This window comes from Phaenicophaeus curvirostris, chromosome 1 (genome assembly GCF_032191515.1).
Source record: "Phaenicophaeus curvirostris isolate KB17595 chromosome 1, BPBGC_Pcur_1.0, whole genome shotgun sequence".
In the NCBI taxonomy this organism is placed as follows: domain Eukaryota; kingdom Metazoa; phylum Chordata; class Aves; order Cuculiformes; family Cuculidae; genus Phaenicophaeus; species Phaenicophaeus curvirostris.
Window position 1 is genome coordinate 158,678,712 of NC_091392.1, and position 26,493 is coordinate 158,705,204.

The 26,493-nt window shown below is 39.0% G+C and overlaps 1 protein-coding gene across 1 annotated transcript in view; it reads left to right on the forward strand.

The window, feature by feature from the left end:
• Positions 1-26,493, forward strand: part of PCCA (propionyl-CoA carboxylase subunit alpha) — a 289,215-nt gene that overhangs the window by 139,870 nt on the left and 122,852 nt on the right. The window contains exons 17-18 of the mRNA XM_069878949.1: positions 2,275-2,385; positions 12,304-12,406. Coding sequence (XP_069735050.1) covers positions 2,275-2,385; positions 12,304-12,406 — 214 coding nt within the window. The remainder of the gene's footprint in view (positions 1-2,274; positions 2,386-12,303; positions 12,407-26,493) is intronic.

Sequence of the window (26,493 nt, forward strand, 5' to 3'; positions counted from 1 at the left end):
AGTGTTCTTGTGTTGGTGAGATCTCGATGGGGGACAGAATTCAGATAGCTGAATTTACAGTTGAGAGACCTGAGTTTACCATGAATTCTTTTTCACGTTATTTTAAACTAGAGTTATGAGAAAAAACATGCAAATAACTTTCAGAGTCAGGTCTTCACTATGTATATAATGACTTGTAAGTATATGTATTTCAAGTTGAAGTTCAAGATCTTAGACTTTACAAGAGATTGATGCACAGTGAAATATTTTCAAGATAAACTGGTTTGTGATGTGCTGTACATTCTAGACTTCATGATGTGCAACTAAAACCGAAGTTCATGTAACCTGGAAAATGCAATGTGGTTTGGAGCTGCTTTTCCCTCTGACACTGAGAGGAAAGAATTTGAATTACTTTGTATTTCCTGAAGGGTGAGAATGTGCACACCACAGACCTGAGGCTGGATAACCTCTTTCCTGTAGCACCTTCCTCGTTTATCCATATGTGGAATGGATGCAATGACTGCAGCTAGTGCTTATAGTTTATGCTCCTGAATTGCATGTCTGTTTCAGCTTATCTTAAGAAATATTAATGTTTATGAGGCACTTTTATTTTTGTAGTCATATTGGGATTGTACTGTGGTGGCTTTTCAAATTTTCTATTACGATCTCTTTCCAAAATTGAGAAGAGAGTCAAGATAAAGATGGTACTTTTTTCTTAACCTGCATTATCTTAAACTTTCCAGAGCTGAGCTGTGTGCTACTCTCAAAACAAAAAAAATCTTCTCTTTGAAAATTGTTTGGGGTGCAGGAAGCAAAAGAGAATTTAAATTATGTGGGCATTTTTTTCCTAGGGATATTTTTGCGCCTCTTTTCCTCTCCCACCTCCTGTAAAGACTTATTTATTATTTTGGTGAAATGACTTAATGTCATCGTATTCGGTGCTAAACTGCAAGTACTGCCGGCAAAGTACAGTTTAGCATTAATCTACCAACTTACTTACACAGCCCTGTTAAATTCAAAGAAGAATAAAGCTGAAAGAATTCCAGAAAGTCGTCTAATCTTATTGCTTAAACTAAGGCATACCAACTGTATTTGCATCCTGACAGGTCTTTAACCTGTTGTTAAACATTTTCACTGACTCCAGAATCTTCCCCGGACAATCTTTTTCCAGTGTTAGCTATGCTGAGTACATATCTTGTGCTGAAATCTACTTCTGATTATGTTTTTTTTCCAGCCTATGCTGGAAATGGAATATGGTTTATTCTTTTCCTCTCTGATAAAAAAAGTAGTCTATCTTTTATCTGTGAGAAAGGGACAGAAGGCTTACAGCCTTATGTGCAAGTACTGAACTAATGCTGGCAGCATCCTTTGGGCTGGGTAGCGTTAGATTGCATTTGTCAGAAGTTGTCTCTTTGGCACAAAAAGCAGGAGGAAAGAAAGGAATGACAAATAAGAAAAAAAGAAAGACAGGAGACAGGCTGGGAAGTGGAATGAAAGGTGATGAAGAAATTCAGAAAAAAGAAAGAAAAAATCTTAATATTTAAAAATATTGAAGGACCAGTGGCTCTATGATAGGTGATTTTTTTATAAAAGAAATATTAGGGGGATGCTATATGCCTAGTAAGGTCATGAAATAGTGCAAAAGGAGGAATAAGGCATTCAAGAAAAGAATTGCCCAGGCAAGGTTGGATAAAGGTTTATATAAAATGAGCAATAGGGTTCTTTGTTTTCTAAGCTCCACAGGAGTCTCTTATGACTTATAAATGAAAAAGTGTTATAAAATCATGTATGTGATTAAACTTTTTACTCTCTTTCATTACTTTGAATGGGGTGTAACACGGTACATATCTTCTGCAGGAGAGTGTGTAAAAAAAGGTGGCAGGATAACAAGGTGGGACTGGGTTCACTGGGATTGAGCTGGTACTTACAGTCATGATTAATTGGTCCTTTCAAGGTGATGGCTCTGGTCTTGGCTACGTATGCTAGGACCGAATTGGAAGTGTTTTGGTTGTGCTTGCTGACATTGATTTAACTAGGTGTCTGAATTAGGCTTGGTGAAGTGAAAATTTGGAAGGTTTACTTCTTATTTAACCTGAGTGTTTAAGGAGGGTACCTTGAGGCAGGAGTTGAAGAAAACTGGTAAATCTACATTAACTGCAGGAGTACAATGATCTCTAAGTTTTCAAGAAGTATTTATTCTATAGAGATAAAATCTCATATTTTAAAAAAATATTTCCTGCTGTGATTAGTGATTAATGTGTTTAAGTGATTTTTGTGTCAATGCTTTGTTCTCAGGTGTGACTCACAATATTTCTTTACTGCGAGAAGTGATCGTCCATCCACGCTTTGTACAAGGAGACATCAGCACTAAATTCCTTCCTGAAGTCTATCCTGATGGTTTTAAAGGTTGGTTCCTTTTGGGAGTGTTTTCTTTTTCTTGAGAGATCTTATTTCTGATTATTATTCTTTTATATTTATGGACTGACATGTTCCCCAATAAGACTTTCCATTCTTTCCCTTTAATTGTGTGCATGCATAGATACATTTAGAGTTTTTAAATAATGCATAATATAACTGAAACAGTTGCTTTCTTTACTTTCAAGAAGGCAAGATACATACTTCTAGCGGCAAAATAGTAAATGAAGTACATCCAAATTCAAGAAAAACAATTTGTAGGTGACACGAAATACGTCAAATAAACATCAGTTCAACTCTGCCATGCTACCATGCTTCTTTACAGGCAGTGCTCCTACTGTTCATTGAAGATAAGATTTCTCTTTGCTCAACACTATTGCTTCTCCATTGAGTTTGTGCAGCATCTTGAATCACCTTTTGGCACTCCTTGTATTCATTGTAGCATTGTTGGAGGATCTGGCATTTTAAGAGAGTATTTCGGTAGCTTAGCCTTTATACTCGTTACATGTAGTAACGGGCGTCACCTTGAAATTATTGATTTATACATGAGGTTAACATAAAAACAAATGCAAATGCTTCTTTACGACTTTCTAAACAACTCAGTTAAAAAATGTGTAACAACAGTTGGTAGAGAAATATAAGTAAACAAAGAGATTGGTTTTCTTTCACAAGGATCAAGTTTTAAAACCTTGCCTTCTCTCTCAGACAATCTACTGTCAATGCTTTCTTGACCTGTGTGGTCAGAGACTCCGTTCTTCCATGCAGGCCTCGCACCTCAGCTGGCATTCATCAGGCAGATCCTCTTCCTTATTAATAAGACAACAGTGTTTACAGCTCATCATTCGTGGATCCTTTATGAATTCCATGGAGATGCCTTTTCCCCCCCATTCATCATTAATCCAATGTGGCAGAATCCTCATCCCCCTTTGGAGACCACGCAGCCAGATTGGCAGTTGCTGGACATGACTGTGGCACCTTGCCAAATTCTAGTCTCATTAAGGAGCAGAACAGATTTTCCTTACCTGATGACTCAGTGTGTGAGTTTGGTGCAAAGAATATTCATCCACAGAACTACTTTATATCATGATGTAATTGGCAACGCTATGTGATAAAAGTCCTACGTAAGGAATCTAATGTATCCAGCTTGTTATTGGCTCCTGACTGCAATGAAAGCAATAGGAGTTAGTCACCTTGGGTGGCAGGAGACTTTTGATGGTTGAAGCTCAAATGTTCCTTTGTCATCTTTGCTGAAGCGTAGTTAACTAATCTTCAGGTAACTCACCTGGCTTTCATCCAGCACAGACCTGAGGGTCTGCTCTGAAGGCTCAGTGCTGGCCTGTCTTTCTTCCCTGACACTTTCATATGAAATTCCATGTCCTGTCTTTGTTCTGAGTGGAGGCAGTTCCCTAAACAACCAGAAAACTACGTTATTTTCTTGTTGCTACTTTTGTTCAGATGTTTTTTTTGAGAGTTGGGTCGACTTAACTCATGAGGAATCTGGGGAACTTCAGCAGATGTGCAGGGTGAGTGGCGGACTAGGAATGGGAAGAAGGGAATGGAGAAGAAAGATGAGGATGCAAGATGTTGGATAGGTTTATACCATCTTGTGAAAAAGCAGCCTCATTTGACACACAACTGGGAACAACAAAAACATAAACCATTCTACCCTTATTTGTGATAATGTGTCTGTGAGGGCCCTTGATCACTTGTAAGAAGCTGGGACAGGTTTTGCTGACCCAGGAGATGACCCCTCTTTGACAGTGGAAAGGTGCTGTCACCTTGTTCTTTTATTCTTGTTTCAAAGTTTTATACTACAATGTTAACCACTATATAATCAGTTAATTACTTGTTGGCCCACAAATTGCAGGGTGGTAAGAAATTTATTTTGGGGTCATTTGACTTGATCTGTATGTGCATATCTTTGTGTGACATACTGATGCAAATGGCTGATTTACCTCACAGTCTGAGGTAAACAGTAATATTGTATTGACAGTCGTAAAGCTTTTGCTCTAGACACCAGAAGACACAAGAAGAGATATTATGACATCTCACAATAGAAACTAATAAACGAGACATGCAAAATAACTAGAATTTGTTCTTACAGTATGAGAAGTTTCATTCTCCTTCTGTGTCATATAGAAAAATGCATTAGCCTTCTTAATGATTAAAAAATGTGGATATCATTATTACAAAGCATTTGAATTTCAAGTCAAGACTACTTATTCAAGAATACTGATTCAAAGCTCACTGAAGTAATGGAGACCCCTTTTATTGCTCGGGGTCAGGCCTTTCTGGCTTAAAAAAAATCGATGTGTTGAATTACAGGCTAATTTTTTAAGTATCTATTGAAGAATATGCCTGCAAATGCAAAGACTCTAATGGCAACTGTTGAAGGCAAGCAAGAGTGGTGGGCAGATGATGGGTAGAAGCTCAGCAGGAGAAACAAAGGCAAATTAGCTTATGTAAGTCCCCAATTCATTTCAGCTAACCTTTTTTGCATCAATACACAGGGTAAGATTTGAAAATTAAGTAACTTCTTATATCTTAATATTGGTTATAAAAGATGTGTAGCTGTAAAAAAAGATCTGGGATAATCTGAAAAATTGGAGCAATGTGTAGCCAAAGTGGATTTGGAAATACCTAGAAATACGTGCTGTTGTTAAGAAATCAATACGAGAAGTGTTTTAAGTTGCTGGGGTTGTTTAGCCTGGAGAAGAGGAGGCTGAGGGGTGACCTCATTGCTCTCTACAACTACCTGAAAGGACGTTGTAGAGAGGAGGGTGCTGGCCTCTTCTCCCAAGTGACAGGGGACAGGACAAGAGGGAATGGCCTCAAGCTCCGACAGGGGAGGTTTAGGCTAGACGTTAGGAAAAAATTCTTTACAGAAAGGGTCATTGGGCACTGGAACAGGCTGCCCAGGGAGGTGGTTGAGTCACCTTCCCTGGAGGTGTTTAAGGCACGGGTGGACGAGGTGCTGAGGGATATGGTTTAGTGTTTGGTAGGAACGGTTGGACTCGGTGATCCGGTGGGTCTCTTCCAACCTGGTTATTCTGTGATTCTGTGATTCTGTGATTCTGTGAAGTTTGGAAAACCTAAGAAATTAAAAACTCTCAGTGTAGATGGATGCAATATTAAGCCTCATGCACAATCGAAGTGTTTGTTTTATAAACTACACAATCGCCACTGTTGGTTTACGTTGATGGTAAGTAGTGAATGTCAGCTGTGTTTTCTGGTGGCTGCATGAACTACTGGCCCATTTCTTATGTGCATTTTTCTTCAAATATAAATATTAACTTTAGTCTTGCTTAAGAGTGAAATAAGAGATGCTTTGTTTTCCAGTCTTGTTTCCAAGGTTTTAATTATAAGTCCTTTATTAGCAGGCTTTTACTATAAGTTAAGAAAAAATTAAGTATTAGAAATATCTTGGCAACTTTTCCATTAACCTGTGACACCCACTTCAAATTACATCTAGAACGGGAATGTTTAGTAATTTTCATGATTAGTTTTTTCTCTCTCACCTTCTTTAAATAAGCATTCATTAACAAAACCAGTTTGTTTATTGCAAGTTATTGTAAAATATCGCTGTGCTGAAACTAGCCTTGCTCAGGGTATGATTAGCTGCTGTCGTACCCTTTTGTTGTGTATCGGAGGGATGAGTGGTGAGGATGCAGGCTGACAGCGGGTCAGTTGGAGTGTGTTATTGCTCTGAGCACCCATGCATGTTTTGAGAGGAGCACAGATCTGATGGTGGGTAGAGCAACACTGATTAGGTCAGATGACACAAATACATCTGTCTTAGAGTGGTCTCCAAGGACTTTGCTTGGGATAAAAATGTTTGCCAAGCGTGCAGGAGTAGCCCATACTATTCAATAGAGTATCGTCTGACGAGCTGTCCTTATACAGCTTCCAAGCAGCTTGGAATGCTTCTGTAATTCCTAACCTGCCTGATGAGAAAGGAATATACTACCTATTATCCCTATCTTATGGGCACAGAAAGTATTTCTTTTGACACAAAGATCTAAGAGGTGTCCTTGACAAGGAGCAAATTAAACTCAAGGATTCTTAGGTTAGGGCCCTATCCATTTGATTGTTCTTTGTGGTTCAACCTGTTTCACAGTTAATCTATCTTTTCCTGGATATCTGTGTAAATGCTGAGGGTTTTGTTTTGGTGGTTTTTTTTTTTTTTCAATGGTTTGCATTTCCTGGTTATTAAATGACATCTCAAATGCTTGGTCAGTCACTTTGGGAGAGACATCCTGTGCAAATGAGAAATGAGGCATTTTCCAAGAGATTATCGCAAAAGCCACACCAAAAGACAAGGGAAAAAGGGAAAAGAATCCTGTACTTGCCCCTTTTCTAGCACATTTACCTCATTTGGGTGGAGAGGAAGAGTAGAAGTTCTGATGGACAACCCTTTGTGTTTACTGATTTCTAATAAGGAAGAGAAGGAAGAGGAAACACCTCTTTCCTGCAGTTGTGTATTGGCTCCAGAGAGCTTATAGGAGGTGAAGGCTTTTAGATAAATTAGGTTTGTTGTAACTGTGTGGGTTGAAGAGATGATTATTCCACTTTACTCAACAGTTGTTAAACCACTCCTGAAATACCATGTCCAGATTTCGCCTCCTCATGCATATAAGAAAGATATCAATAAACTTCAGTAAGTCTAGCAAAGAGCCACCATGGTGGAGTTGGAATAGAGAACCTATGAACAGAGAGGCTGGAAGAACCAGTCTTGTTTAGTCTGGAAACAAGAAAGCTGAGGGTGGACCTAATGGCAGCTTTCTCATACCTCTGAGGGAGTTCTCAAGGAGATAGAGCCAGGCTTTTCAGTGACGTACACGTAAATTGGAGATTTTTCAAGACTTGACTGTACAAACCTCTAAGCAACCTGGTCTGAATTTAATGTTGAGCTGGCTCAGTGAGGAGGAGAGGCACACTGAATGAACTTAACACCTCCCAAGGTCCCTTTAACCTCAATCTTTCCATGATTCTGTTATGAACAAAAGCATTTTTTAGGTAAATTTGCACTGTAGATAAGACTTTTTGTTATTAGTTGCAGGGAGGAATGCAGCTTCCTATGGCAGAGTTACTGTTAGAAGACAGAGGGTCGTTGCTGTTAATTCCATTAATTTTGTCCACGCTGGAATGTAATCTTTGTCTTCATTTTATGAAACTACTGGATTATAAAAATTGATTTAACCAATAGCTTCCTTGGCTTTCTGACAGGTGAAGCCAAGAAGTACTTTTTTGTCTGTCACTAATCCCCTTAATTCAAAATAGTGATTTCCTTTCTGTATTCTGTACCATCCATCTTATAAGTGAACATGAGCTCTCTAAGAGACCTCTTCACTACTCTGAATGGTTTGAGGTTGCATACAAGGACAATATTGTCCGTCTCTTATCATGGCCATTTGGATGGAGCAGAACTCTGTTAAACTTCAGAACATGCAGCTTTGTTTTCTGGCTCAGCCTCCTTGGTGTATGTGCCATCTGTAATGGTCAAGTTCAAAATCCATTGGGGAAAATCTGGAACCAAATCAGTAACTAGGTGTAGTATAAGCATTGCGTCTGTTGGTATAGATCTGAATTATGTATTGTGCTCTAACCCATTTTGAGTTTAATTTTTTTTCTTCCCAATCAGAAAAATACTTTTCAAGTATTAAGTAACAGACCTAGGCACATAACCAGGGCTTGTTTGTTTTGAAATTTTTTTTTCCCCTGTAATTGATAGTGGGAAACACATTTCTAGGACAAAATGCAAATGAGACTCTTATGGGAAAAATGACCTTTTATGTAATTTAATTTGAAGTTGGTTATGTAAAGTAATTGCATGAACCTTTTTGACTCAGCTTGGGGGATACTGGGATAATATTGATTTAAGCAATCATAACATTAGGGAAATGAGAGAGAAATACTTTTTTCTTTTCTCCCTTCTGACCAGGGTTTTGTCATTTAGTAGTAATAGATGTGTGTGGTCTAGTTTTAAATAGTATGAACAAAAGTGCTTCCGCTCCTTCAGTTGTGACTCAATTTTATAGCCATTAACCCTGTTTTATGTTAATCTTATATAATTCAGATCAGTGATGGTAGTGAGAATGCAGAAGTATATCCCCTGTTGTGAAGAGAGATTTGGAAGTTGATTTAAGTTTTATGGTGGAGATGAAATCTCCATTCAGGGCAGGGAAGAGCAATGACAGAACTTCCCATGTTGGAAGCTGCAGAACCTTTGCTACTTACTTATTTCACATCCTGTCAAGGCAGCACTTGGATGAATGTCCCAGAAGTATCTTTGTTACTTTTCAGGTCAATCTTCTGAATGGTGAACATGAAAGGCTGTGTTGTATCTTTATTGATGGTGAATATTAACTTATACCTCAGGACATCCAGTTGAAATCCTGAGGTGTAGCTTGTAAGGTAAAATAAGACTTGAAGTGAAACAAAGGTATTGTGATTTGGTGCATTTGTGTATTTCTGAATATAGTAATGTAATTGAAAGCAAAACTTTAAAAAGACTTAAAATTCAGCTGAGTGTAGCAGCAGAGCAAAAGCAGAAGACAGGGGAGAAAGGGCTGGAGTTCAGAGAACTAAGGCACAAGTCTGTCTTATATAATAAAGATAAATTTGCCATCCTTAGGAAGCAGCTTTTAATGAAACTTCTGAGCTATATGCCTCCACAGTTATGCTAGTAACATCCTGCAGTAGGATTGTATCTTTAATGCCAAAGAGCTGAAGACCAAAATATAATTTCGTTGTGTTCTTGTTAACAGTTTATATTATCTCTGAGACTTAGGAAAATAAATGTAAATCACCCATATTGGAAACTAGAGTCATGACTGGTTTTCATCATAGAATCACCAGGTTGGAGAAGACCCACTGGATCATCGAGTCCAACCATTCCTATCAAACACTAAACCATGCCCCTCAGCACCTCGTCCACCTGTGCCTTAAACACCTCCAGGGAAGGTGACTCAACCACCTCCCTGGGCAGCCTGTTCCAGTGCCCAATGACCCTTTCTGTGAAAAACTTTTTCCTAATGTCCAGCCTGAACCTCTCCTGGCGGAGCTTGTCCTCTTGTCCTCATTTCCTCTTGTCCTGTACCCTATCACTTGGGAGAAGAGGCCAGCTCTCTCCTCTCTACAGCCTCCTTTCAGGTAGGAGACTTTTTTCTTCTTGCTGCTCTGCCTCAACTAATACAAATAGTGAAAAACAGAGAAAGTTGATAAACATTTTTTTCATGTTTGTGATAATGAAGAGGTGAATGTAACCCTTGGTTGTTAACCTGTTTCAAATTACTGACCTTTGTTCACTGTTTGGAGTTGGATTTTTATTGAAGATACAGGGAGAATATACTTTCTGCAGCACAGCAAGTGCAAAAGCAGTTATTGATTTCATCCAAGATGAAGGTCATGCAGTAAATCTTCAAATTGGGATCTTTCTAGTTTTACCTTGTTCCTTTTTATGAGTTGATAGTACCAGTGTGTGTTGGAGCAAGTGGGAGCATGCAGTTTTGGTCACGTGTAATGGGTGGCTGAAAAGCGAAGATTTTAGGATAGGTTTCCTGATGTATCTTTAGGTGAAAAGTGTAGGCAAATTACCAATTTTAAATAGAACATTTCGGAAGCATAATCTTGGAGCGTCTTCACTGTGTGTAGACAGCTGGAAAATAGCACATTTCAAAGACAGAAACTTGATGTTATTGCATTGTATAATTATACTACACTGGCAGAGGTTGCCATGGGGAGCTGTGGCTGCCCCATCCCTGAAGGTGTTTGAGGCCAGGTTGGATGGGGCTTTGTGCAGCCTGATGTAGTGAGAGGTGTCCTTGCCCATGGCACGGGGGTTGGAACTGGATGATCTTTAAGGTTCCTTTCAACCCGAACCACTCTTTGATTCTATGGTATAAGGCTTCTATGTACATGTGTATGTTTGCATATATACACAAATAGTACAAAAGTTCAGTGTGTTTTGACTTTCACTTTGCAATCAGTTTTTCTAATAACTGGCAAAGCAAAGATCAAGTTTGTTTCTCAAGCCAGTTTCTCAACCTTTCAACATTTGTATTTCTGCATACATTTGTTAAAGACAGTTTCTATTTCAAGGCAAATAAAAAATAATAAACACTGAGTGAAGGAAGTTGCAGTTATCTTTAGCCAGAATATGTTAATGTGAACTAAATTAAAAATAAATTGATGCAGATTTGCTGGCTTTTGTTGTTTTTTAATTTACATTTTTTGGCCTGTGACAACTCCTTTGTACTGTTAGCTGGAACTGTAATGCGTGTGTTTCCATCACCATGGCATGATTGCATTGCTGAGGTGGACTCTGAGTAGCCTCGTAACCTATTCGTGTGTAATATGCTCAGTGGAAAGATAGGTCCTGTGCAGAAGATGTCCTGGTTTGAAATTGTGCACTTCTTACTGTAAAGTCTGCTCCGGTCCTTTTCAGATGTCTCCATTCTGGATTTTCCTGAGGATTGTGTTAGTCTTATTTTATGATACTGATTGAAGCTGTGGCTCACTAGTGACCAGTACTGGGGAATGTGAGTTAACATTGCATGCAGTAGTGCTGAGGCGATGGGAGAGTGGAGGCGTAGGATGGAAAAATGTAACTGTTTCTCTAATGCAGGACTGGAAGCAAACGTGCTTCACAGGGTTGAGTTGCTTGGGGAGATACAACCTTCCTCACCTCTTCCTCTGTCTGTTCGTGGGAATCTGTACTTGCCATGGATGATAGTGTTTGCTGTGATACATACACATGAAGATCTGCTTAGGCAAACAGCAGCTACATAAAGCATTTTGAGAGCTCTGTTGTAACTGCATGCAGCTCTATCTTTCAATATTAGCTTTACCTTTTTTTTTTTTTAAACATTATTGCCTTTTCTCCTCCTTTCACATTTGAAACACCCTTGCTTTCATCTGTGCAAAATCTCTCTGCTGTGGATAAAATTTGCCTCTTTCTCCATAACAATTTATATTTGCACTTCTTGTCCTTTTCTACATGAACTTTGACTTCCTGCCTCTGCCTTATGGACCGATGACTTTACTTGTTCTTTTGCTCCTTCTTGCATCAGTTTTTATTGTTCTGCTTTGCTGATGACACCAGTCTTGGCCTCCTATTTGTCAGTGTCTTATACCAAGTCTGTGTTGTGTGGTTTCTGTCCTCAAAGTTCTGATGCTGCTCTGTCTTTTAGCCTGCTGAATCGGCAATTGAATTTCTAAACAAATTCACTTTCTGGAACAAGACCAGGTTGGGAGAAAACCTGCTTCCAGTCACCCTGGCTTCTGCCTTACTGTCCAAACCTTTATTAGCTTGCTTGTCTTCAGGTGGCAGGCTACTTTGAGCCATTTTCTGCTTATGAAGTGCCAAATGTGACTTTGACTCCATTGGTCATAAACTAATGATGACACAATTGGCATTAAATGACCCAGGGCTGACTAGTAGTTTTATCCACATTTATTACTGAGGTTTGTATTGTGTTATCCCTTTTGCCTGAAAGATCTGTAGCCTTTGTGAGGTAAAGTACTGAGAAAGAGTGCTATATATTTTGAGTAAGTTCTAATATACAGATGGGTTCCTTACAAGCATGAGGCGCAATATGTCAACCAGTGGCATCTCAGTAGCGAAATCAAGATGCTTCAGCATTGTTCAGTTTTTTTCCTTTCATTTGTCAAATTGTTTTTAACAGAGATACCAGTGCTAGCAGTAGTGCTGTTCTGATCTGTATGAAAACATGCAATCTAAACTCTGAAACTCAGAGCATCTGCTATGCTGAATCTCATCTTAATTTAGGGGAAAAAAATGTAGGTTTCACATATAAGGACTGAACAGTATCTTCCTGGTAGTTATTACTTTTTGTGCCTGTTGGTCTCTGGTATCTATTTTTTTTTTAACTTCTTTTTGAAAACTAGGACACGAACTGACAGATCTTGAAAGAAGAGAACTACTGGCGACAGCAGCGTCTTTGTATGTGGCTGAACAACTGAGATCACAGCGATTTCTAGGGACTCAGAGGTAAGTTCATTTCTAGGAACTCAGATGTGCTGATGCGTTTTGTTAATGGCATCTTCTCATGCACGAGAGAGACTGGTGAGAAACTGCATGGTTTCTTAATATAGTCTGTTTTTTCTAAATTCAAATGAGCTGCGGCTTACATTTCCCTACTCACACAAGTCATACATGATTATTTTTATTCTACGTATTAGCAAACTAATAGGCACAAAAATGTGTTACATGCCAGTACAGTAATTAATGCACATCAGGAGTTTCATTAATGCAAAACGTTGCTGCATTAGTAACTAACCACAAATTGAGCATCACAAATTTCCCATGTGCCCATTTGAAGTGATCTAAGCACTTTAGGATAATATGAATATTCAGCTACAGAGCTTTAAAATATTGTGGATTCATGAGTAATTTGCTACCTCGATAAGAACCTTAATAGTTTAGGGTCTAATTTTGAAAACACTTTGGCTGGTAAATGCTGGAAGAGTCAGCACCTTGCTTTAAGTATGTTTTTTGCTACTTTGGATCCACCACTCCCTCATTCTTTTGGAACCTAGGTAGTACTGTTAATTGGGCAGCCATTGCAGCACCTTTTGTCAGAATGCTAATTCCCGCCTTTGCTTTTTGGAACAGTTCTTTTTTCCCCTAGGATGTTTCTAGCTTTCATTGTCCTCTGGTCGATCATTGTCAATGCCTTGAGACCTTCTGTTACAACAGCTAAATTTGTGAACCTTGCTTGGGTAGCTGGGGTTTGCAGTGGCTGTGTACAGTGAATCATAACTTCAGCGTGGTGGTTTCTTCTTGCCTCACATTCTTTAATATAAATGCATGTTTGTGCATTTGAGAGAGAGAGAGAGAGAGAGGGAAGTCAGAGTGCAGGATAGACATTATTCACATTCCATACCAGTGGTTTGACAGTGTATTCTATTACTGATTTTACAGTGGTCAGGAATAAATCAAATGTGGTTTCAAGAAGTCTTTATTTTTATTTGTACCCACAAAGATAAATACTACCATATGGTGTTAAAAAAAAAAAGAAAAAAAGAGACACTTAGAGCAAGCATAACGGCTTTGTAATATATAGCATATGTAGGGCTAGGTCATTGCTTGCCTTATGCATCTGTAGGGGAAAGTAAAGCACCTTTTTATTTCCTTCCACAAGTTACATCCTCCATGGCAAATGGCATAAGGAGAAGAACAGATACCTCAAGGCCACTGTTCCCTAAATAAAAGATGCACATGGAAAATGAGGAGGAGCCTTGATTGTAGTTTTTATTGGCCAGCATGGGAAGTTAAGTAGTCTGGTACTGCTAGAGAGAAGTAATGGATTACTTTGTACATAGAGTAAGGATAGGAATTGTTGAATTTAGTAGTGATTCTTAAACTGCTGTTGCATTCCCTGCTCTGATTTGAGATTTTTTTTTCTTTCCTCTGGCCCTTAAAGTGTTCTTACATGCTATCAAGAAAAGAAAAGGAGTCCAATTGTTGAGGAATCCTTTAATGTTTTCTTTCTATTGCAAGCATTTTTTTTTCAGTACTAGGTGTCTGTGTGTCTTAATAAAAAAAGATACATACAACTATTTTAACTGTGATGTCAAATATGTAAACAAAAGAATGCATCAAGCAGTCAGGTATGGTCATTCATCTCTTCGTTCTGCATCAAGGAAACAAATGCACCCCTGCTTAGGAAAAAAAAAAGAAAATTACTAATTTTATTGGGACCTTATAACCTAAATCCCTCCATTCCAGCATGAGCAGAGAAGATAGCAGAGTCTTCTGACCACATGAAGTTTGTGTTTGATAAGACTAGATAAAGTTCTAATTTTGCAAATTTTAAGTGGTGGAGCTAACAGATCTTTTCAGTACAGGTAAGCACAGGGGTGTACTTAATTCAGCTCAGCTTTCAAAAGATCATCTTTTCCATCTGTTGTGACATATGCAGCTCTGGAATGAATCCTTCAGAAGCTGAGCCTTAATTTTCTCAAAGTGGTATCTGAGTGTGGTTCTTAGTGAATAGGTCATTGTTTTAATCCACATATATTGTTGGATCTACTTGTCTTGGTGATGGTAAAGCTGCTTGTTTCAGGCCAAATAAGGGTGAGGTTAATGCAAAGAGCTTACTGGTATGTAACTTATGCAGAAATACAAACCTGATAATGATACCCTTTCCCCAATATCATGCAGCTCTGCCAGAGGGAAAGTCAAAGAAACAAAGGCAGAATGAGGTCAAAGGATTGTGCAGTGTCCTGAATAGCTTCTCCGCTCCTTAGACCAGCTAGTAGACTCCCTCTAGAGGGAACTGAGGACTGTAGAGCACACAAGTTACTGTAATCCCATCAAGGATCCCTCACAGCATCTCCTTAACTTAACTCAAGCTGCATCTGACTTGTTTTTGAAGGTGTTCCATGTCATGGGTGCTTTTTGCAGAGCAGGATTGTGGCCACAGAAAGCGCATCTTTATTGGTATGGCTGCAATCTGTTTGAAAAATACTAGTAAAGAAGTGCAGGGTAGGAACCTGTGCTACTGGCAACAGATCAAAAAGGCCAGTTGTAATCTTGGATGCAGTTCATTGTGGCAGAATTGGGCGTTGGAGTCTGTGTGAATTTTAGATCCATGTTGGAGTATATAAGTGGGTTAAACAGACTGTGCACATTCCAGAGTTGATCTGTAACATTCTCCTAACAGTTTGGAAAACTACACTGACATGTTGGTGTTCATCTTCAAAATGTCACCTTTCTGGTGCTATTTATGTTGACGGCATTTTTTTTCTTTTGCATGCTATGAAAGCAATTGAGAAATTTTTGTGTGAGTAATTGCACTGGAAAGTAATGTTTTGAAATAATGCATTATTTCTTCTAAACTTGTTACAGCTGCCAAAGAGACAAGTGGGTTTCTTTTTTGCTGAACTTGAGTTATATGCTTATCCTTGGTTTTGGTTTGTTTTCTTTTCCCTTTTGGGAACCGTATGTATAATATGCATACTTTTCACAACTGCAGGGGTATTTTGAGTTCCCTTTTCCCCCCATGATTTATTCAGTCTAAGTTCAGGATTGTTATTCTAGCCAGATAGATAGATACAAAGAACCGTGCTTGGAAGTCTTCACAGAAGCTCCACCTTTCACTAGTGGTGCTAAGACTGTGATCAGATGAAATGGAGCTGAGCCATATTAAGGAATTGTTGTTCCAGCCTGCTCCTTCTTTGGCCTCTGCCATTGCTCTCTTCCTCCTCCAGATATGCAGGCATGATTTTGTGCATAGTTGCTTTCTACTGTGCTTCTGTTAAAGTGACCCATATTAGCCTAGGAACAATAATAGTTTAGATGATTCTGACAGAACAAGTTTAAGTACTCGTGATGTGAAATTATTTGTCAGCAGCTCTAAAGGTGGGAATGTATAGCAAGAAGGAAGTGATGGGCAAAAGATTGATTGTGGAAGGGTTGCAGAAGTGGGCTTTAACTCTGTGCTACAGATCAGACTAGCATCATCATCATGAGGGGGGTTCTACTCTACAGTCGATGGTATTTTCAGAGACGTAACCGGAAAATATGTATATTGCAATCCCCTGGGTGACCAAATCATAGAATAGGTCGAGTTGGAAGGGACCTTAAAGATAATACAGTCCCAACCGTGCTGCCATGGGCAGGGACACCTCCCGCTAGACCAGGCTGCCCAAGGCCCCATCCAGCCTGGTCTTGAACACCTCCAGGGATGGGGCAGCCACAGCTTCCCTGGGCAACCTGTGCCAGTGCCTTCCCACTCTTGTGGTGAAGAAATTCTTTCTTACGTCTAGTCTAAATCTGCCCCTCTCCAGTTTGTACCCATAAATCATCAAGTGTAAAGTTCTTTCTTGAATACACTCTGGTGATCAGTGACCTGTTGCTTCATTAGGACACTCAACTTTCTTCAGCTAGTTTCAATTAGATGTGACCAGAGTAGCAGGATTCTTTGTTGTAGTAGTTTGTGTGGTGTTGAGGTTAATACGGGCCACAAGCTGAAAGTCAGTTTGCCTTTCCTGTGTTAGAAGAAATTGTATTGTAATTTGGGTGGAGCATCCACAGGTGAGTTTCCACTGTCTGCATTGGTATGTGCCCCTGCCCTCACCAACAGTCTCCTAGGATTAATTTTCCAGCCTTTAGCTAGAACAGCTGCTGGAGACCACTGTTTGCTCAGAGTTACAGGAATGCAGACATTTACTTTTGCTATGCAGTCTAATATTTAGAGCATTTTCTGTGAAACCCTTTGTTTGTTTATTTACTTGTTTAACTGGTTATTTAACCATTTTTTTGGGAAAAATGTAGTTGTGGGATGTGGGTTTTGGAGTTTTTTTTTTTTTGTTGCTAAAGATAATTAACTAATAAAAATGCTGATATTTTCTGAGCCAGATATTAGTGTGAATATTTCACCATGATATTGAGATAATAGGGGCACATGTTTCCTACAGGAAAGAGCCATGAATGACTGATGATTATTTCATTGTTCAGCTTTCAGTTATTTTACCTAGGACTTTTCCTACTTATTCCATGGTCTAGTTTATTGTGGAACTGGTGCCACCCACAGCTGCTGAACAGATTTACAGCATCTAGTAAAATCCCAAGGTCTTATAGACAGACCTCGATCTTGTTTCAAGTGGAAACATACTTTGGCTGAAGTCAATCCAGCTTATTTTATGTCTGTTTGATGTAGTTAGCTTTGGAGACCAGAAACGTTGTTGTACAGTTGAATCTTCACATTTTGGCTTCAGACTTGTTTTCATTAGTGGGTTGGGAGGGGAATAGGAGAGTGACTCTCCAGGTGTGGCTACATCATGCTATCTCATGGGTCTACTAATGTGATGTTTATACTTCTAAACCCAATTGCCTGCAGCACTTCCTATGCGTTGCTTGTGTTGGCCGCTAAAGGTATTTTCCTAATTTTTCTATGGGTTATACCCTTTCATCATTTATGACTTGGAAAAAAACAGGGAGGCTGCATGCCCATATTACCTGATACTGCATGCAGAAAGATGGTAACACACTGGAAAATGTTTTATATTCCTAGTGAAAACCCAAAAGGTTTTGCTTGCACGTGTGTTTTCAATATAGAAGACTGGGATTAGGGAGCCTTGAGTTAAACTCCTAACTGTTCTTGTGGGACCTTAGAGAAGTCAGTTAGATTTGGCCTCAGTTTTCAAGAAGGCAAAATGGCCTTACTACTTTACTACATAATTGAGATTTGTAAATATTTATTTATCAACACATATAAAGTATTTTGAGACCTAAAATGGATCATGCTTTCTGAGCAGAAAATAATACTTTCACAGGAAAGGTAAGGTTATAGTGAGAAATTACAGATAAAATACAAGCAAGTTTTTGTCAAGTTCTGAAATAGCCAGACTGTTGTAAAATTCTGAAAGCTGAGGGGTACGGTGCACTTGGCAGGACACAACTGGTGAGCTGCAAGAACAGAAATGGATCCCTTAGCTTTTTATTTAATGAGTTATTGTAAGCTTGTGTCTGTGTTGTTTCAGTATAAATGTCTTGACATAAATCCTCAGGTACACTTAGTAGTGATGGCTCAGATGCCTGCTTTGCCTTGCTGTTGTATGGCTAGGGCAGTGAGGGAACTGCTCAGAGGCAGTGGAGCCCTGCCCCTCTCAGGCATGCTTGCTTTCACCCCGGCTACACCTATTACTCTGCTGGAGTCTGGGATGGAGCCAGCTCTTTGCCAGCCTAGGGCTTCCCCATATGGAAGGGTGGTCAGCTGCCCAATAGGAGAGCTTTCTGGTGCTCCCGCTCTGCTGGAGCAGCACAAAATAAGGTTATGTTACATTAATTTTAAGAAGAAGGGAGATGATGTCAGAAAATTCACTGGAATCATCCAAACTGGCTACTTGGAAGGAGGGAGACACAGGCACTGCAGAATTGTATCAATTGCACCATGATTTTGATTCCCTCCCCCGCAAACCACAGTAACAACAGGAACACTTGTTCGAAGTATAGTAAAATATTTATACTTTGCGTTATCCTACCAATACCCCTTAGTGTGATATATGAAGATAAGACACTGTATTCATTTGGTCCAGCCTGCTTGTGGCTTTCTTCATTCCCTTGCTTTGGAGTTACGCAGTCATCCTTAGCTCATGAAAATAACACTGTCTTTCCCTTAACGTTCTAGTCCCCTGGTCAACAAGTCAAGTGTTCTTTTCATGTTATACCTTTGGAAGTTCTCAATATGTTTATGTAACTACTGCAGCTTCAGGCCATTATTCCACAATGTGTTTTATCTTTCCCTGTAGCTCAGCAAGTTACTAAGACTCCCTTTTTTAAAAGTGTGATATCCTTGTTTATAAGGGGATTTTCTGATGATGACAACCCTCTCTTGTCTCTTTAGGTGTTACTTGATGTTGTTCTTTTGACCCCTACATAATTACATGTTTTTATATTTTTGTAATGTTGCTTAATCACTGCTAAACCAGCTGTCTGATACAATATTCTAGCTATCTTTAATATCTGCTGTTACTTACCCTTCTACATTGTTTGGTTGCGTATTACAGAAAGAGGATTATGTGTGCTAGAGACAAATAAGTAGATGCAAATACATGAAACAGTGACTTTTGGCCAGTTGAAATTGAACATTTCAAGGTAGCATTTATGACTGCTCCTACAGAATGTACGTAGAATTTTTTCTTTGATTGGATTAAATTAATGGAATTGGAATTGATAAGTAATGTAAGTTATTTATTTAGATGTTTGAAAGCAGAGCTACCATCTCCCATAACAACCTCATAGTTAAGCTCAGGAAGTGTGGATTAGATGAGCAGACAGTGAGGTGGATTGAGAACTAGCTGGACAGCAGAGCTCAGAGGTTGTGATTAGTGGTGCAGAGTCTAGTTGGAAGCCTGTGGCTAGTCATGTGCCCCAGGGATAAGTACTAGGCCTGGTCTTGTTCATTGATGACCTGGATGAGGGGACAGCAAGTCCCAGCAAGTTTGCTGATGATACAAAACTGGGAGGAGTGGCTGATACACGAGAAGGCTGTGCTGCCATTCAGCGAGACCTGGACAGGCTAGAGAGCTGGGTAGAGAGGAACTTAACGAAGTTCAACAAAAGGAAGTGTAGAGTTCTGCATCTTGGGAGGAAAACTCCCATGGGTTGGGATTGACAGGCTGGAAAGCAACTCTGTGGAGAAGCAGCAGGGAGTCCTGGTGGACCCTAAGTTGATGATGGGCCAGTAACATGCCCTCATATGACCGAGAAGGTCAGTGGTGTCCTGGGGTGCATGACCAGCAGGTTGAGAGAAATTATCCTCCATGTCTACTCTGCCCTAGTGAGGCCACATCGGGAGTACTGTGCTCAATTCTGGGCTCCCCAGTTGAAAGGAGGCAAGGAATTACTGGATAAAGTCCAGTGGAAGGCCATGAAGATAACCAAGAGACTGGAGCGTCTCTCCTGTGAGGAAAAACTGAAAGACCTGGGTCTGTTTAGCCTGGAGAAGAGAAGATTGAGGGGGGATCTTATCAACACTTATAAATATCTAAAGGATGAGTGTCAAGAGGATGGGGCCAGACTCTTCTCAGCAGTGTCCAGTGTCAGGACAAGGGGCAGTGGCTACAAACTGGAACACTGGAATTTCCCCCTGACCATGAGGAAAAACCTCTTTACTCTGAAGATGACAGAGCACTGGAACAGGCTGCCCAGAGAGGCTGTGGAATCTCCTCATCAGGAGTTACTCAGACCCCACCTGGACACATTGCTGTGCAACCTACTGTAGGTGAACCTGCTTTAGCAGGGTGGTTGGATTAGATGGTCTCCAGAGGCCTGCATCTTACTGTGGTGATTGCTTTGGAAAGGCTGTTCGCTAAAGTAAATGGGCCTGGCTAAGTTCCTATGTTTTTCATTTTCACCATGTCTTCTGGGAAGGCAACAGCCGCCATAGAACCTTTATAGGTTCTGTGGCTACTGTTCCCTTAATGTTCAAACTTGAATTTACATAGTGTGCACATGTGAATGTTTTCTGTTATGCTGCTATATTCCTGGCCCTTTTCGGTTGTGAATCTGGCCCTTTTCTCATCTGTGCTTAGCTTATGACCTCTTCTTCTGCGAGGTCTTCTCTTTACAACAAAGCCTCCTTCTCTTCCCTTTACTTTGATCCCTTTTATAAGCCCGACAATTATTTCTTCACATGCAAGTTTACACCTCCTAAACCTGTTCTTTAATATTTCTGTGTAAAAAGTGTACGCGTGAAACTGTAGAACTAACAAGGTGCATGCTAATCTTCACGTGCTCCTTGGTCATTTTACAGCTATTGTAATAATAGCATAGTTTTTCCTCTCCATCTGTATATTTTATTTGGGATTCTGAAGGGCAGAAATGAAATGGTTTTGGAGATTTTTATGGAAGGGCAAAGTTGTTCTTGACTTTGGGAGACTAAACTCAGTAAATACATGTGTAACTGCATTAATCTGAGAAGTTTTACTGATGTTTCTTTCCTAGGATTATTAGCATAAAAAAGAGAAGCAGGAACATCACAGGACCTTATCTTGTGAATTTCCTTGAGGCACTGGCTGTGTCCTGCTGTTTGTTTGTGTAGCGTATAGCTTGTTCCAGATGCTGTTGCTGTAGAGATGTTGTCAACAAAATGTATGGGAAGAACAAATCTCTCATTCAATATTGTCTGCGTACTTTTACATGTATGTGTTTTGATTTGTCCATACTTTAGCATGCTTGCTTCATTCATGGTTCACAAAGACTGTAGTTAAATATAAGATATTGATTGAAGGGATAGGTAATTAATTTATACCTTTGTTATTGAGTATTACAGTTTTCAACCGTTTCTTTTTCCTTTGATTCAGCTACAAAAGTGGGATGGGACACAGAATAGCCTCATTATTGTAGGAGTATTTCTCTGTTCCCTGCAATGATTCCAAAAGCTCTTGCACACTTCATCAGTATTATTGTAATTCTTTGGCTGCAGGATATTTGGCAGCTGTTGCACCCCACTGGCAAATCCTATTCAGACTTCACTTCCATTCACCATTGCCATTGGAGAATTGATTTCTCCCTCCTCTGCTCTAACCTTTCCCAATTCATTTTGGATTGTTCAATGTGAAACATTTTAATTTCATATCATACAGCCATTCAGCTCACAATCCTTTTTTAACCTGTCACCAGGGTAACAGCATAGCATGCTTTCTTTAGGCAATCAGGTTTTTATTTCTCATGCTTAATGTTGCATTAAATGTTTGCATTTTGTTTAACCCTCTTAAATACTTTGAACTGGGGATATATTTTGCAGGGTAATGAAGTCTCTGATTTCCGTGTCAAGTCTTCACAGAAATTGCCTTACTTAAAATAAAAAATAAGAAATCAGAAGATGGATACAGTAATGAGAAGGCTATTAATAAAATCCCAAATGGATGCATGAGGCAAGCATGCGTAGAATAGCAAAAATGTTTTTCTTCTGGAAAAACCTTCCAGAAGCTTATATTATAATCCTTAGATTTACACTTTAGGATTACTTTTACCTGTAAGTGCTTGTAATCAAATTAATGCAAATATAGCATTAACCATGCAATGACGTGACTTTAAGAAGTGAAATGTCTGGCCTATACCTGTCAACCTGCCTCAAACTGCTTGCCAGATGTGTGTGTTGGACTGTAAGCTGAGCAGCAAGTGATTGATATACATAAAAATTAGAATTTAATAGATGATGCAACTGATTAAAGGAATATGGAATTTTCAAGTGTCTATTTTTCCTATACATACGAACCACGATGGTGTGAACAACAGGCTGTATTCATTTTATTGAAAATGAGAATAATAATGAATGTAGAATACATTAACATAGATGATTACAAAGACAAAATGACATGGACATTTTCTTATCTGAAAAAGCATTGTTTTAATGTAAGTGTGACTTTACAGAGCAAGTCCTGCTTGTCTTGGTAAAGGAATAGGACCAGCTGGGTTCACCCCAACCTGTTTAGCTGGAATTTAAAAAAAGTCTGTAGTGGGTGTCCTTAAAATAACCACAATTTCATATCCTATGCCTGTAATTACAGTTAGAGGTGTAGCGTTAAAGGCTTTCTATCTGTCACATCCTGTTCTCAATTATGTAGGTATAAAAGATGTGGGGGGAAAAAGTATTTAATTTTAATGTAAGTGAAACTTAAGAGCATGGCATGGCAGGTAAGCTCATTTATAATGAAATAAACTCACTATAATGAAAGTGCTAATAACATGCATTTTAACGCTTTGGAATACAAATTTTACGAAGCTTATTTGCAAGATAGATCATAGATATCTAGCATTGTTTAGAAAAAAACATGCAGAATATTTGTGTTGCTGTACTAGCTGGAGTGTTTGGGATTGCATTTGATATAGTTCTTTCTGAGGAGACAGCTGCTTATTATGGATCAGACCCATAGAGCTGACTTTGTTACAATTTTCTTTCAGTGGTGTATATCAAACTACAAGGATGGAAATGCAGTTTCTTCTATTAATTTCCAAGCTTTCTGTCCAGTTTCCTTTTTCCCCAAGTTGTACTATAAGCTACCAAATATTATTACCTGCCAAAAGAGGTTTGGCAGTGTTTTATTACTGAATTTTGCCAAAAGGAGCCAAACATATGGTAACAGTTAATTTATTGGTCCTTCTAAGCTCAAGGGAACTCTTACAGAGAGCATATTACCTTTTTATCTAACGTATTTTAAATAAAAGAGCTGTTGGCTTGAAATCTGATATGCCAGTGTAGAAGCTGACCTTCACTGCGGTTATGCTCAATTCAGTCTTGTTTAAGGGTAATACTAAAAGTGTAAACATATAAGATTTGAGCGAAGCCTTCTTTCTTTTCAACTTTTAGAGAAGTGGGTGAGTTCTGCATATACTCTTAGAGTGTGTTTGTGTGTGTTTAAGTGAAAATATTGAAGAAACATCTTCACTAGAAAATTGAGTCCTGACTTTCTCTCAGAAGTCTTAGAGATCTCTTTCTTTGCTCTCTTGATATGACATTTCCTGGTATGTGCATTATCAAATGGTAACAAAAAAAAGAACATTTTAATTTTTTTTGTATATAAGACCTAATCTAACCTTGTCTAATTCTAATGGGAGAAGTATTTCAGAGGTAACATTGATAATTGTACTACTGTTCGCTGTCTTGGAGTTGAATCTCATGCCTGAATCTCGCACAACTCAAAATCTCCTACCTGCATTTGTGGTAGCCCTCTTCGTAGCATATTGATTGCTATATATTTATGTCTTCGTAACTTCTGGTATTGGGAATCTTAAAAGAAAAATTACATGGGTATGTCATTGTATTTCAGATGGGATACTTGAGATTGATGGTGCCTTGGCATATAAATAAGCATTTGGAGGCCTGGATATTTTTCCCTGAATCTCTGTTGAGACTATTCAGATGACTTTTCCTTTTGTGATTATGGAGGATTCTTTAATTAACCTTTTACTGACCATTCTTTAGTGGTTTACTTCTCTGTGTAATTAAATGTGGTACTTGGAGTTTGTTTTGGCTGTGGTTTCCCTTCAACGTGTATCTTCAAAGCTCATAGTGTGAGAAAGACTGGGCAGGAAAGAACGGTGCAGGACCTGGTTCTTTTGAAACCAGGGATGTTTACCCATTGACATAGAAAGGAGATGACAGGTCTTTATCCTGTCTCTCTATGGTGCTTAGTAAAATTAGTCTTAGTAAAATAAGTCTTGCTGCAGTTAGTGTGACAATACAAATAATTTTTTTTCCTATTGAATTCCAGAGTTAAAAAGCACCTCAAAAAATCTGGGGTATTTATTAAATGTTATCCTTCCTAGACACTAAGATTCTGTCTTTACATCAGTGTTGTGATATACGTTTCTAAGGCTCCTTTCTCTGCCATGGATGGTGATCTGAAACACAGTAACAATTTTCTCCAGGCCCTGCTGCCCACTTTTCTACCAGACACAGAAATTTAAAACAGGTCCTCATCTGGCTGCTCCGAGCCCTTAATGTCCTCAGACAAGGGAGATGCCATAAACCGTCAGATTTTGTTTGTTGCCTTGAACTGGTGAGAGCACTTCTCTTCTAAATCCTACAGGTTCCCCACATGCCCCTGCAGCAAATCCTTTTTTCTTGTTACTCATATCCTCAGGCAAATCACGATCATTTTAAGATGTTTACTAACATTAAGTCCACCTTATTCCTCTATTAGCTGTGATTTTTCCACTCTTTGATCTCGGACATTGCATGTCTGCCTCTAGCACAGGCTTCCTTTTCCCAGGTCTTAACACCTACTTTAAGTGAACCCTTCTGAGGAAATAGAGTGAATCTCTGTTCCAGCAATTTCCACAATCCTGGTAGCCTTATGTCCATTTAAGCTTCGGTCTCCTTACATCAGGCATTGCAGCACCATTCCAGAACTTCCTTCAACTTCCTCAGTTTTCAGCCATTCGTATGTCTTACCCGAAGCAAGGCATAGCAAGAGCTGATAGCATTTTGCCGTTTCACAGTTTTAAAAAGTTGGGGTTGCTGGGATTGCATTTAGAGCCCTTGAAAGGTGAAACCCAGCTCTCCAGAGACAGGGCCAGCTCGTCCTCACACAGGAAGGCCCAGAAGGGGTTACAGTCATTGGCATTTTAGAGAAATTATGTCGGATAGGGGTGAGACTTTGGGCTTAGAGGGAATGTGTCTGTTGTTGTGTATGGATTCTCTCAGCAGGAGTGGTAGAGCACAAAGAAAGGGTTGAGGTTGAAAGCCAAATTGTGAGAGCTGTTTCTGAACATCTTTCTGTGGTATCTTCTCTCAGCTGCCATACACTGCTTCTGACAGTGTGTTTTGAAACTACTTTGGCTTCTCCCTTGCTATTTGTTTGTTTCTTTACTTGTTATTGGTAGTTAACCATCTAAATTTTCAGGAGATACCAGTGTGCTGGTATGTTGCAGACACTGGATCAAAACCAGCTAGGTAATGTATGTCATGTCATGTTTGAGCAACAGTTTCACTTTACATTTTTTGTTCAAAGTGTATCTTTTCTCTGTGTCAGATAAAATAGTCTTGATGTTCTTTTTGAATATCTTCTTCACCACAGGCAAGTTGTTTGCTTATGACTGTTTACAGAATAGGAACATTCACTAGAAAATATAGTTTCACATATTAGCTTACTGGGAAAGAGGAATGCTACAGTCTTTTTAAACAATGTGTAATCATATTCATTAAATAATAATTGGATGTGTAAGAAATGTTTCAAGAAAACTGTGTTTTCTATAGCATATAAAGGTATACCTGTATGGCACGTTATGTATGGGTCATGTTACTCATTTATATTGTGTGTGTCTGTGAAAAATATATTGTGTTTAGGAGAATTAATTCTTTGCTTTGTGAATTACTGAACTACTTTGATTAGTGCTAATTGTGTTGGCAAAAGGCCAGGAAGGAGAAAGAACTTCTATTTAAGTACATCATGGAAGTGTGACTACATTCTTGTACTGCTCTTATACCTTATTTAACTATCTACTGTTGATCACTGAATATTAGACTAGTTGGATATTTGGGCCATCTAGTATTGCCATTTCTATGTTCCTGATCTCTATTCGTTGTGAGTCTCCCAGAATAAGCAGAAGGAAATCATAAGACAACAACCCACTTCGTGTGGAACTTCATGTGCAGTTGTGTTACTGCCACTCCTTGGTTCCAATCTACCTGCACAGCCTGGCTTCTCTACTTTGGCTCTAGTCAGCAGGAAACTTAGTGGGCAAAAGTCTCTTTTATTAACACTGAGCATGAGGCACTACCTGTTACAAATTTTTTGTCCTTCACAATCCCTAATTTAGCTAGTAAATTCTTTCATTCACATCTGATACATATGACATTAGCTAAGTAGAAAACCAACACTATTTATTTCTTACTGGCTTTCTTCTCTCTACTTGCAAGACCATAGCATGAACAATGTCAGGTGTGCTATTAAAAGGATGAAAATATGTGGAAGACAATGGAGTTTTATCTTCCTTTGAATACATACGATTTTGTTAAATAACAATTTGAGCCTGGGTTTGTGTGGCCCAGATTCATAGTGCCTAAGTAATATAATAAATAAAGGTAAGCATCACCTAAAGGTAGTTCAGCTTATCTAAGG